Genomic DNA, 12,185 nt, shown 5'->3' with positions numbered 1-12,185 from the left:
TGTTATGTAATGTAATGTATCATTCGGCTTGTTCACCTCCAGACACTAGTAACGTTGTAAGATAGAATCGTAGTTCGCTCCTGTGTTCGGTTCTGGTGTTGGAACGCCTGTTCGAACGAGCGCTTGAACCCATTCCTTAATTCGCTCATTTGTAGGGACCAATCAGCGCCCTCGTCCAAAATTTGGACGATTCCAGGCGTTAACGTGGTCCAGGATCCCAGACGGAACAGCACAGAAGCTATATGCCTATATATGTATAATGAATGTCAGAGCTAGAAGCGACTAGTGTATATAGTTATAATGAACACTCATTTTTTTTTACGTTCTGTGTGTTTTGTCGTCTTCAAATGTCATACTTTTCATTCCCAAAAGCTGTCCGGTCGGGCCCCGATTGGACATGAATCGAAGCATAACACAGTATAAACTTACCTATACTGTGTTAAGGAACTTGGATCGTCGTGCAATCCCAAATTTAAGAGCAATCTTGGATGTACCTAATTCAACTGCCTTGTAATCAAAATTCTGTCCTTAATCCTTGATAGCGGTTGGTTTTGTCACACTTGCTTGAATATCCTACAATGTTCATCAAAATTGTACGGTGAACTGGGACGAATGTCGGACCATATATGAAGTGAACGATGTTTTTTTTTATAACCAAAATGTGTATATTTAATCCAAATTCCAGCAAATCACAAACAAATCCACCAGTGTCTAGTACATCGTTTTAAACAGTTTAAAAGCATTGTGTGAAGTTTCATCTTGATACGACCGCGCGAGAGAAAGTTATAAGAATTTAACATTAGCTAGCTACGCGTGTCACATGCTTTATTGGCCTTCAGGGGTAAGGTTGATGCCAGCTGCTCAAGACGATTTATGTGTTTATGTGACCGTTACTTTAGCCGGGCGGACCTTGGTCCGAGGCTAGAAACGTTCTATGAGCTACCGTAACCCAGGAATGTTAGTTGACGTAGATACAACGCTACCACTGGGGGTGTTTTTAGTCTCACTAACAACAGAGAGATAGAACCAGGGTCTAAGGTTACTTTTGGCTTCGTTGAGACACTTAATAAGCAAATAGACTACTAGTATCTAGTACATATACTACAAAGTATGGAGGAGTACTTACTTATATTACAACATGTTTATGCTTCAATTTACACAGCCACAACCACAAAATTTGCAAAGAAAAAAGTGTAAGGACAAACATATGCCAATAGAAAGAGAGAAAAAAATGTACAGTAACTGACAATGTCCACCACAAGTCTCTGCATGCAAATCTCGACCCTCCGCCTTTCCCTTTCTGAGACTCCTCCAGGTGGGCCAGGTGTGCAGTACCGCCAGTACGCAAGAACACTCAGAACACTCATTGTCATGGCAACCTCCATCAAATCCATCTTAAAGGAGTTAGAGTTCACCTCAAGACTCAATGCGTCTGAATAAAAAGAAATAAACTGTCCCACCGTTGTGCCTGTTACGTAAGTTATATGTGAGAACAGTTTGGTTAGCTGTTGTGATTGTTGCAGTGGGATTGAGCGCTGTGGAAACAGTTTGCCGTTTAGTGTAAATAAGCAGTTTTATAAGCTAAAAGTAAGTGACCACCCAAAGGTTGCAAACGTACCTCCACTGGTAGCGAACCTATTTGTGAACATTACTGTGCAACTTTCAGATTAGATTCGCATCTCTGACATCCATGATATTAAGTTCTATTGCTATGGTATCAGTAACTTTGTTAAAAACTCGGTCCGGTAAACGTATTCTGTTTGTATAGGAGGATTTACTGCAATTCCTTATGCTTTCGCGGTGGTTTTATATTCGCTGTGCTTTGCAGCTTTGCAGTCACCACAAAGACTACGGCAAGGCAGACTTTACGAGTACCGTTTTCAGTTCCCCCTTGTTTCCAATGCAACTTGAACACAAAACCACAGCGAACATGTCCTAAATTGTTCCCCTACTGCGATATCAAATCACTGCAAACCTGCATCTTCTTACAGTAACGTTATTCAGAATTTAGTTTTCCCATAGTGATGGACTGAAGCATGATGCAATATGCCCTCTGGAGGCTCACATAGATTAGGTATTTTATATGTTTCTATCCAAACAGCAGCTCAAAATAATTCGCACCGTTGATCCTTTATAAAACAGCAGTGCATCGTTACAGCCTACAATTTCAACAGAGTCCGCTTCTATGTCAGGGACCAAAGAAGCAGTGTTATCATAGTCTCCAAGCAGACCCTACGGTGCCTAAAGATATACATGTAGTATCAAAGCTGGCAAGGGAGTATAGCCGGCCGGAAACGGGCACCTGGTGCCGCTATACTAAGTCCCTTGCCAGTTTTGATACTATTTCTAAGGCACCGTAGGGTCTGCTTGGAGACTAGTGTTATCATAGAACTGGATACCGAAAACATATAACAGAGCTTAGCCCACAGCAAGCTAGTAAATATTATGGATGACATCCTCTGCAGACTCCAAATCCAATGAAAGAGAAAGGGCGAAAAAAATCAATATGGATAGAAAAATGATATATCAAGATGTTCAAAATTGACAACATGCAAATTGTAACAAAAATTGAGGCGACAAAACACGTTATCAGTATGAGCCAACTAGTCTTTAACTTTTGCAAGAGGCTTAGGTCTTCTAAATTCGGTGATGGTAACCTTTATTTACGTAACTTGCGAATTCCACAAGTATGAAATTACCATCACAATATGGCTAAAGTAGTCTGTAGTACTGAAAAGGTGAAGGGGCGAAGTCTGCCATCTCTGATAGACAAGTACCGGTAGGTGGCGCTGCATCTTGGTGGTGTGTTTTTTTTTTACCACATGACGTCATCTCACAGTGCGCATGCTCGCAGGCGACATTGCCTCGCGCCTTTCTCGCCTCCATTTTGTGAATGTTCTGAAAGAAAAACATGTCTCGCTACAGCCGACCTCCTAACACTTCTCTCTACGTCCGGAACGTACCCGATGGGACCAGGTAATTCCTCAGATTACTTAGAAAACAACACGGAGAACCTCTGGGGAAAGTTTGGCGGGCGTATTTTGTGTTTTTATGTGAGAATTTCATGTTCGAAAATGTGTGCCCAAAAATGGCGTGCACAGCCCCTTTTGTGCATCTATCCCTAAAAAAGACAATTCTTAGGATAAGGTTAGTGCAATGTTACGACAAGTATAGCCCGATATGCAGCAAGTATGCAACATTTTACGTCAGAAAATTGTACAGGACACATATTCTGACGGAAATTATGGTAGTTTACGTGGGTTTTATTATCGTAAAATTTATGAGGGAGAAACAAAAATAATACCAAAGGAATTTCAAACGTGGCCAGCATGTACCCTGAAGTGGGGTGTACCTCTCTACATAAATACATGACCCAGAAAATCACACTCAGGTCAGATAGGGGGATCTTTAGCCCTTTAGTACTGAACGCCATGTTTAAATTCGATTACTAGTAATCGGGATTTGAAAATGATGGTTAGAAAAGAGCATATTATACAACTTTTGGGGTTGGTTTTTCAAACAAGCCAGGAATTTCATGCCTTTGGTAAATTATTGTGAACAGACACAAGAAACAAAAGACCAATGTTATATTTTAGCCCTTTCAAATTAGACAACTATTTGCTTGTTCAAAAGTGTAAAATATATTACAATTAGAAGGAGATTTGAAGTAGTTTTTCATAAGACTTTATTTCATAATTTTTCAAATTACATTTTTTGTAACCACTTCAAAAAGATGACAATATTTGGGAAAATTCTAGTTTATGCAGGGCTTAGAATACGTAGTTCTGTTATCTGCAAATGTTCATGTTGGCTGGAATTTAACCTACGAGTTTTGTTTGAAAAATATTAATCAAGCTCATGAGCTGTATTATCATCCATTTAGTTGGTACCAAAAAAAAATGATATTTTCCAAAGCTGCAATCCCCTATTTGGCATGTCCCCATGGCGTAATTGGTAAGCAATCCCACTGCACCACCATATTGGGGCAAATCCATGTGGATTCATGGATAGGGGGATTCAAGGAGGTTTTTTTAACCTCCTTGGGGGATTCAATCCAGGGTCTACCCTATACTGTAAATGCATTTAAGTTCGCGGGGATTTAATTTTGCGTTAGAGGAAAAAAGGACTTTTCGCGGTGGTTTTAATTTCGCGGTAACACCATAGACTGCAGTCTAATACCATAATAGAAAAATTTTCGCGGTGGTTTTAAGTTCGCGGTAAGGTGGTCACCGCGAAAACCGTGAACATTAATCCACCGCGAACATTTCTGCATTTACAGTACTTGCACCCAGTTGTAAAGTATTGCATTCGTCATTTTGGATGGTAAGCAGGGTTGGGAACTGGTGCAGAAAATTCAGGTACAGTACAGTTCATGTCCAGAAGATAGGTCCCAGTCCGGACCTGGACCTGGTACCCATACTTGATAGTAATAGTCATCAGCCCAGTATATGAGGGTGCTTCAGGCATTTGCCACAAGTCAAGCCTCAAACATTTGCATAAAAAAGAACTCAGTACACTTACCAAGAAGAAGAAGGGGGGTCCTGGTGTGCTTGACTAAAACAAACACCATCTGTATCAAAGCTGCATAATGCACTCTAGTAGCCCAATCTGCTGGTACATTTATGACAGGTCTGTACTTCAAAAAGACATCATGCTTCACCTTGCATGAGGAGAGCCTGTATTCTACAATCTATTACTTTCAGAGACTTATTCAGTCTGGCTGATTTGAGAAGAAGAAGCTACATAGTAAAATTATGTTAAAAAACAACAACTTCAAATGGATTATGGTTTTATCTGCAGATTTCAGGCAGGTATTTTGAGTCCTGGACTCGTGTAGATATGTACAGGTCAGGTCTTGGAAGTAGTTTCACTTTTCAAGTAGTCAATGAATTCAATGGAAGAAGTATTTCCTTTCCTTATTCTTACCCAGACCAGACGAAAGATTTGCTTTCATTATTTGGAAAGTTCAGACCCATAGTAGATGTGTACATTCCATTGGATCACTATGCGCTAAGTGTTGAACTATAATGAACAATGTAAAAAAAAAATGCATATGACTTATGTTCTTTGCTAAGAAGCACTGCTGAATTTTAATTTTCAGTGGATATATCATCATGTACAATATTTTTTAACAAGACTTCTTTTTTCAGCTTATCCAAAGACAAGAATCTTAGCTGTCGCCATATAGCTAGCTGACCATATAATTCATTAGTTTAAGTTTTTCTCAATTTGCATACAACTCAATTGTTCCAAAGCTAGTTAAAGAAGCATTGATTGCAAATTGATATGTTCAGTTTGGGTCTTTACAAGCTGTTCAAGTGTTGCACTCTTATCATTGACCATTTGGACAAACTGTGCCTTTTTCATTCCCACCCTAGACCGGACGAACTGCGTTCGCTATTTGGAAAGTATGGACCCATTGTAGACGTTTACATTCCCTTGGATCACTTTACGCGCCATCCCAGGGGCTTTGCATATGTGCAATATCCTTTCTTAGTCTTGAACAGTGGACACAATGTAAAAAAAACTACATATGTCTTTATGTTCTTTGCTAAGAAGCACTTCCGAGTTTGATTTTCAGTGGATATTTGTCTATGTACAATATTTTTAACAAGACTTCAATTTCAGCCCTTCCAAAGACAAGAGTCTTACAATGTAGCTGCGGCCATATTGGTAGCTGTTAGTTCAACTTCATTAGTTTGAGTTTTTGTCACGTTGTATATGCTACGCAATTGTTCCAAAGCTAGTTAAAAAGCATTGATTGCTTTAGTTCACCAAATTGATATGTTCATGTCATCTCAGGTCTTTATTGGCTGTTGTAAGCTCTCTCATCATTTACCGTTTGGACGAACTATGCCTTTTTCATTCCCACCCTAGACCTGACGAAGTGCGTTCGCTATTTGGAAAGTATGGACCCATTGTAGACGTTTACATTCCCTTGGATCACTTTACACGACATCCCAGGGGCTTTGCCTATGTCCAATATCCTTTGTAATTGTATACAAATTACACATACTAACTTTGTTCTTTGCTGAAAAAGTATTATGCACCGGTAATACGAGTTTCATTTTGAGGCTGTGTACCACAATAATGATAGAATTAATTTGTCATAGGCAAATGAACGATTACAAACTGCTATAATTCACTTTGTCTTCTTGGTACCAAACTTTCACAGTCTTAGAAACTTGAACTTGTTATCGGAACTAACTATTCACTGTGGCGGCAGGCGCGTTTACAGAGAAAGTCTGTGATTTATTTCTTATCGGTAAAGTAATGATAAGTTCATGTTACATGTATCACCGTGAAAACAAAAGTAAAAAATAAAAAAATTACTGTATACATACACGTTTCTTAAGATTGTGAGTAACAGTGGAGCATTTTGCATTCCCCAAATCCTAAATTGTATAGCATTTCATTTGTCATTGTCGAAGAGAGGAAAAATTCCTGATGATTAAATGATTAAAACAAGTAATGTTTAGTTTATTTACTAACATTAGTACAGTATTACTTTGATAGTGATTAGAAGTGTGTTAATACCCAAAGTGCCTACAGTCTGCAAACAAAAAACTTTTTTTCAGCCCATCAAGAAGAGAAGATGATCTTTAGTACTAGTATTAGTTTGTTATAAAACCAGTTTTCCACAATTTTGTACTAACTCTGTTTGCCTTTTGGTTCTCTTTGTTATACCAGAAGCCAGTGTCAAGCATTTGGGCAAGCTAAAGCCAAAAGAAAAGCAAGCTACCAAATAACCTAACTACCAAGTATGCTAGCCTGGGTGAAGCCACTAAAGCAAGCTTCACAAGCATCTAAAGGTCTCAGAGAGGTTCTTCCGCTGACATCCAAGCAAGTCTTGCAAAGGTTTTCGGCCAACTTTGCTAAGGTCCAAGCAAGCCATGATCTTCGCTTTACATCTCAAGTTTGAATTGGACCATTTTCTTCAAATCCCTAATGGTGTCAAGGGCAAGGTAAGGGGGCAAGGCACAAGCAATACCAAAGGACTACAAGCAAGCGAAGGCATGGCTGGTGAAAGGGCGAGGGCAAGGCAAAGCCAAAAGGCAAGCAAGGCAAAGGCAAGGCAAAGTCAAGTCTAATCCGAAGGGTCCACGTTTCCACTCTGGCAACAAGGTGGGGGTGAAAACTCTAGTGAAAATTCAGCAGCGATTTCTTATGGTTCTGTATCCAATCATTTGAAAAAGTTCAACTTTTTTTCTTCTTTTAACTCTGAGTATGAAATATTCCAACACTTGCAAACAGTGTCTTGTTTTTTTTCTGTTTCCTCTTGATTTTTAAATTTCTGTCCTACCGCTTTTGGAAGTCTTGTAATACAAGACTAACACGTTTTTGATAGTTTTTACTTGCATGCAGTATACAAAATGGAACGTAATTATCAGTTGCATGATATAAAAGAAATCTTATAACCTCTCAGATTCAAGACGAGCAACGGTTCTTAACAATACCAATCATTAGATTATTACAGTTGTTACCTATTTCAAAAGAACACATTCCTACGGATGAAAATTGAAAATTATTCAATTTGGCTATCACGTATACCTTTACCGACGAAGAAGGCATTCATCCTGTACAGCGATGTTTTTAACTCCCAAGTGTCAGAAACCCTTAACTAGCTAACGTTTGAAGATGTCCGGGACGCAGAAGACGCCATGTACGGACTGGACCGTTCTCGCTTCTACGGACGAGAGCTGGAAATCCAGTTTGCCGAGGGCGACCGTAAAAGTAAGTATCGCTCTGGCCACTAAATTCATACTGGAACAATGTAAGTTGTGTTGTAAAATGACAGGCAAAGTATGACTGAAATGTTTGTGTCTAGGTTTTGTAATGGTACATGTTGGAAAAGACTTTGTATTTTAACTTGAATGTTCATCTATGTTGATAGAAGTCATTCTTGAACTAGTTTAACTGTAATAATATCCAACACAAAAATTGGACTCACCTAAATTTTTGACTGAACAGCACCAGTCCCTGTCCCAGTCTACTGATACTTTCTAATACAGGCTTTTAGCCAGTCATGCGTCAACGCGTCATCTGGACACATTTTTCTTAGAATAAGAAGAAATTTCACGCACTGGACACCCTTACACTGAGGAGAAAATCCTCTGACAGGCATGAAATTCTGATTGACCAGGGATGCCACTAGGTCATCTGTGGTCACAGTCTTCTACTGTGACCTCTGTAACAGTGTTTTTGCCTCTTATGATACCTTAGAATGCACTATTTTAACTTAAAATCATCAAAAACTCTGCACCATGGAAGGTGGATGTCCCCAGACCCCCCTACAATAGTCACTTATGCGACTCACCAATAAATTTGGACTCCCTATAAATATAATAAAATCCTAGCTAAAAGCCTGCTTTCTATTGAATGAAGTTTTGGCTATCTTGTCCACAGCACCATCCCAAATGAGAGCCAAGGAACGTCGCGACTCTCCGCCGAGTCGGCGCCACGGACACGGTGGTCGCTACGACGACCGCGACCGGCGAGATCGGCGCAGGAGCCGTAGCCCCTATGAGCGCGAGCGGCGCCGCAGCCGTAGCCGCAGCCCATACTACAGTAGTAGCAGTCGGCGCAGTCGCAGCAGGAGCAACGAAAGGTAAATAAATTAAATGTATTTTAATGATTAATGTATTAAATCTATGAGCTGTGTAAGGCATCATTTTTTTGGTATTTCGATAAATTTATTTAAGACTTTCACTGTCTCTTGATTTGGTATATTTTTGTATCTTTTAGTTTTATAAAAGACTTTCTGTATCTTTATTTGTTGCAAAGAAAACTTCCATTCACTTTGTTGCAGTATCTTTTCAACATCTATCTTTTCAACATCTACATTTAACCTTCCTTTTGCTGCCTACCCCATCACCAATACAGATTTGGTACCAAAAGCCATTTTTAAAAGTGATTTAAGTAAATGTTTTGTGCTCTTGTTACACTAATGTTATACCCACAGACTGATGACCAGTGCAGTTTAGACTAATCTGTTGCCCGACTTTAGTTTGGCATTAGCGTGTGAGTTAAGTGGTAGTGTTCTCTTCCAGGCATTACTACTCCCGCGGGGACAGCCCCTACTACGGTCGGCGCAGTCGGAGCCGGTCGTACGACGGGTACAGGTTGGTATGCAAACCGTTGGCTCATGCGACCGTTGTTTCTGACAAACAGAAGTTGTGGCGGCGGTGGCATGGCGTTGCAGGGGTAGGTAGGACTAGGTGTTTTGTGATTTGTGTGTGTCGCTGGCTGCAGAGAAGCAACATTGCCATTAAAGCTTGGGCAGAAGTCATGTCGCGGTAAGACTAGGGGAAATGGTGTGTGAATTTTTTGTTCTTTTGTTGCCAGGCGACGCAGTGGTGGTGGTAGCACCAGTGCCGGCCGGCGCCGTAAGTCGTACAGCCGCTCCAGATCCCGCTCTCACAGCCCGCGGGCACGTAGGGAGCCTTCTCCAAGGTCAGTTTCTTTCCATGCAAAAACGCACGAATCTTGTGAAAAACGCTTGACACTGCAAAGCGTACAAAGCTTATGGAAAATGCAGTCTTTTTTGGCAAACCAGGAGGGGGTACCTTTCTAAGTGTTTCTACCCACGATGATTTGACTTGAGCTTTTAACAGGCATGTGCGGTAATACAAGTGTATTTTTGAATATGATTTCGTAACCATATACACCTGTTCCATGCTTTTTTCCATAATATTGGCACGCCACATTTGGTACATGACCCAGGCATTGTTTGCAAAAATGACTGTGTTTTCCATGTGATTTGTACGTTTTGATACTGAACTTTTCATAAGTTGCGTACAAATTTCATGAAATTCTTGATCCCCATAAATGGTACCAAACTATCGGAGAACTCTGCCACCCACAAAATGGGAGGCAAGTCATAGAGTTGTTTTTTTTCACCTTTTGCCTTTCCCACCATTTTTGTTTGTTTGTTTCTGTTTATGGTGAACTTCAAATAAATAAAACCATGCAGCTCTCCAACTCTACTCCTGCTCTCAATTGTTCGCACAGGTCTCGCTCGCCGTCCCCCCAGTACCGCAGTCGGAGCCACACGCCCCGAAGTCGCAGCAGAACGCCCGAGGCGCTCTAGACAGTGCTGACACCTCTCCAACTACTGGGCCAGGCTAGAAAGCACCTTAAGTATCAAAACATAGGGGCAAAAGAAAAGTGTAGGTACAAGACATGCTGAATTGGTGTATTGATATATACGTATACCACTTGTAGCTTAGAGATGCTTAGGTCTATATCTACTACCATTTTCTGGGTACTCTTTCTAGTTTCTGGAATTTTTTTTACTATGTCTTTTTATAGAGTGGTTGAATGGTAAGACTACCCTTTTTTTCCTGGTTTGCTTTTGCAGCAAAGGCAAAACCAATGTATATTTTCAGGAAAAGTTATATCTTACTTAAAGACAGAAACAACCAAACTTTGTTGAAAAGCAATCATCAGGTAAAATGCCCACACAAATGTTCGCAAAGACCCTCTAACTACATTAAAACATGAATAGTGCTTCCAAGCTATTATGTACCCAATTGTGATAAAGGGTTCATTTCAGTGTTATTTTCCTTATGTTTGCCAACTTGACAATGGGGACGAAATATGTGTATGTGTACTTGAAGGCAGTGTAAGTAGTGAAACTAACTGTGAAAACGAGTGAAAACATTGCACACGTTGCTCTGCCCGAAGGGAAAGAATCCCAAGGGTTTAATCTATAACAAAAGTGTTGTCCTGTTGATTTTTACATAGCTTACAAATACTGGGAGGACCGACTATTGTGACATGTAAACAACCACGGTTAAGTGTCCCATATTGGGACGGAGTATGGCCTTGTTCTGTTCTTGTACATACCACTTAAGCATTCACATCCAAGGACATGTAGTGCATTACACCATCCCTTAAGACTTAGTCGACAACTACAGTGCATTCCATGGAACTAGTGGAAAAATATTTCTTGTCACGTGAAACAGTCTTTGAAGAGTAACACATGTAGATGTCACTGGATTTCAAAGAGTAGCAATGTTGCATCTGGTTAGAACTTACGAAGTAAGCTTGTATCGTTTTGTTTTATGAAGGGAAGAACGAATCATTTGCCCACAATGGGAACTGAACTAAAAGCAAAAGCAAAAACTCAAAATTAGAACAAGACTTGTAGTACTTTGCTATTATCAGTGATGATTGTAAGAATGACATCGACGCCACGGCTACAGTTTTTTGTCTACTATTGTTTAGAAGGGGGAGTTTGAAGTCCAAAGGTTTTTATTACGGTTGTACTACGCATATTTAACTCATCATGGTATAAGTATATCACAGTGGTGTGTAATAAAAAACAGACAGAAATACTGACATCAAGGTCTTGGTTGTGTCAAATGTAGAATGGTAGTTTTCAGTAATAAAAGATAACAGTCATAAGCATCTTGTTTCAGTGTGATTTTAATAGTATTGAGTTACCTAGGAGATAGGCTAGCTTCCACGTCTACTGTAAGAATTGCATATATTTAACACTATAAAGTTGGATTATGAATTAGAAAGGAAATTCAAATTGAATACTTGATCTTTAAGCACAAGTGGCAAACTCAAAAAATATATGTAAAGCAGTGAAGTTATTTCCATAAACCACATCTTTTTGAATATGATAAGATATAGCATTTTCAGTGGAGTCGTACCGAACTCATGTCAAATTGATTTCTTTTTGAAGATGAAAATTCTATACATTCATTTCCTTTTTTTGCCGGTAGTTCATAAGTAACTCAAACCAAGGAGATTGGTGATATAGCCTCCTTGCTCGGTTATATAGCCTCCTTGCTCAAACAGACATCTTCAAAGAACTAGACCTCGCTCCTGAGGCGTTACCAAAACCTGTACAAATGTACGTATTGTAGAACCCTGTGCAAACAGTCGATTTTGCAGGCATTTGTTAGCAGAGACATGGACAAAGAGGTGACTATCTCAGGCACTTAACCTGGCTGCATAGGACCCCTTCAAGGGATCAGGTGTTCTTGTTACCATTTCACAATTGCATTCAAGCATAGCGGCCAGGAAACAGCTTCAAGAGGTGAAATCGTTACATTTTTACCTCCCAGGAGAGCAAAGCATCAAAGTAAGGTAATGGCTAACAAGCTACAATCTAGATGCCAGGAACGTTATTGTTGTTGCCAAGCAGCTAGTGAAATTATGACTACCAGAAC

General features: G+C 39.9%; 1 protein-coding gene across 5 annotated transcripts; it reads left to right on the top strand.

Moving 5' to 3' along the window:
* The first annotated feature begins 2,813 nt into the window (after window positions 1-2,813).
* LOC118413358 (serine/arginine-rich splicing factor 10-like) lies at window positions 2,814-11,412 on the top strand. 5 transcript variants are annotated; one of them, XM_035816700.1, is made up of 7 exons: window positions 2,814-2,976; window positions 5,878-5,982; window positions 7,631-7,734; window positions 8,407-8,608; window positions 9,051-9,122; window positions 9,346-9,453; window positions 10,012-11,412. In XM_035816700.1, exons 1-7 carry the CDS (start codon window positions 2,912-2,914, stop codon window positions 10,088-10,090), a joined length of 735 nt encoding a protein of 244 aa, XP_035672593.1. In that variant the 5' UTR covers window positions 2,814-2,911; the 3' UTR covers window positions 10,091-11,412. The 5 variants fall into 5 exon arrangements, with proteins under 5 accessions (XP_035672593.1, XP_035672595.1, XP_035672596.1 ...); XM_035816702.1 differs by lacking the exon at window positions 5,878-5,982 and adding an exon at window positions 5,379-5,483; XM_035816705.1 differs by lacking the exon at window positions 5,878-5,982 and adding an exon at window positions 6,691-7,125 and having other exon boundaries at window positions 2,846-2,976; window positions 7,606-7,734.
* The last annotated feature ends 773 nt before the right edge of the window (window positions 11,413-12,185 follow it).

This window comes from Branchiostoma floridae, chromosome 4, assembly GCF_000003815.2.
Source record: "Branchiostoma floridae strain S238N-H82 chromosome 4, Bfl_VNyyK, whole genome shotgun sequence".
NCBI lineage: Eukaryota > Metazoa > Chordata > Leptocardii > Amphioxiformes > Branchiostomatidae > Branchiostoma > Branchiostoma floridae.
The sequence above is the reverse complement of the archived record's forward strand: the minus strand, read 5'-3'. Positions and strand labels throughout refer to the sequence as shown.

Coding starts and splice junctions, on each gene's coding strand:
- LOC118413358 (XM_035816700.1), top strand. CDS start 2,912: ATGTCTCGCTACAGCCGACCTCCTAACACTTCTCTCTACGTCCGGAAC. Junction 2,977..5,877: donor AACGTACCCGATGGGACCAG/GTAATTCCTCAG, acceptor TTCCCACCCTAG/ACCTGACGAAGTGCGTTCGC. Junction 5,983..7,630: donor AGGGGCTTTGCCTATGTCCA/ATATCCTTTGTA, acceptor TAACTAGCTAAC/GTTTGAAGATGTCCGGGACG.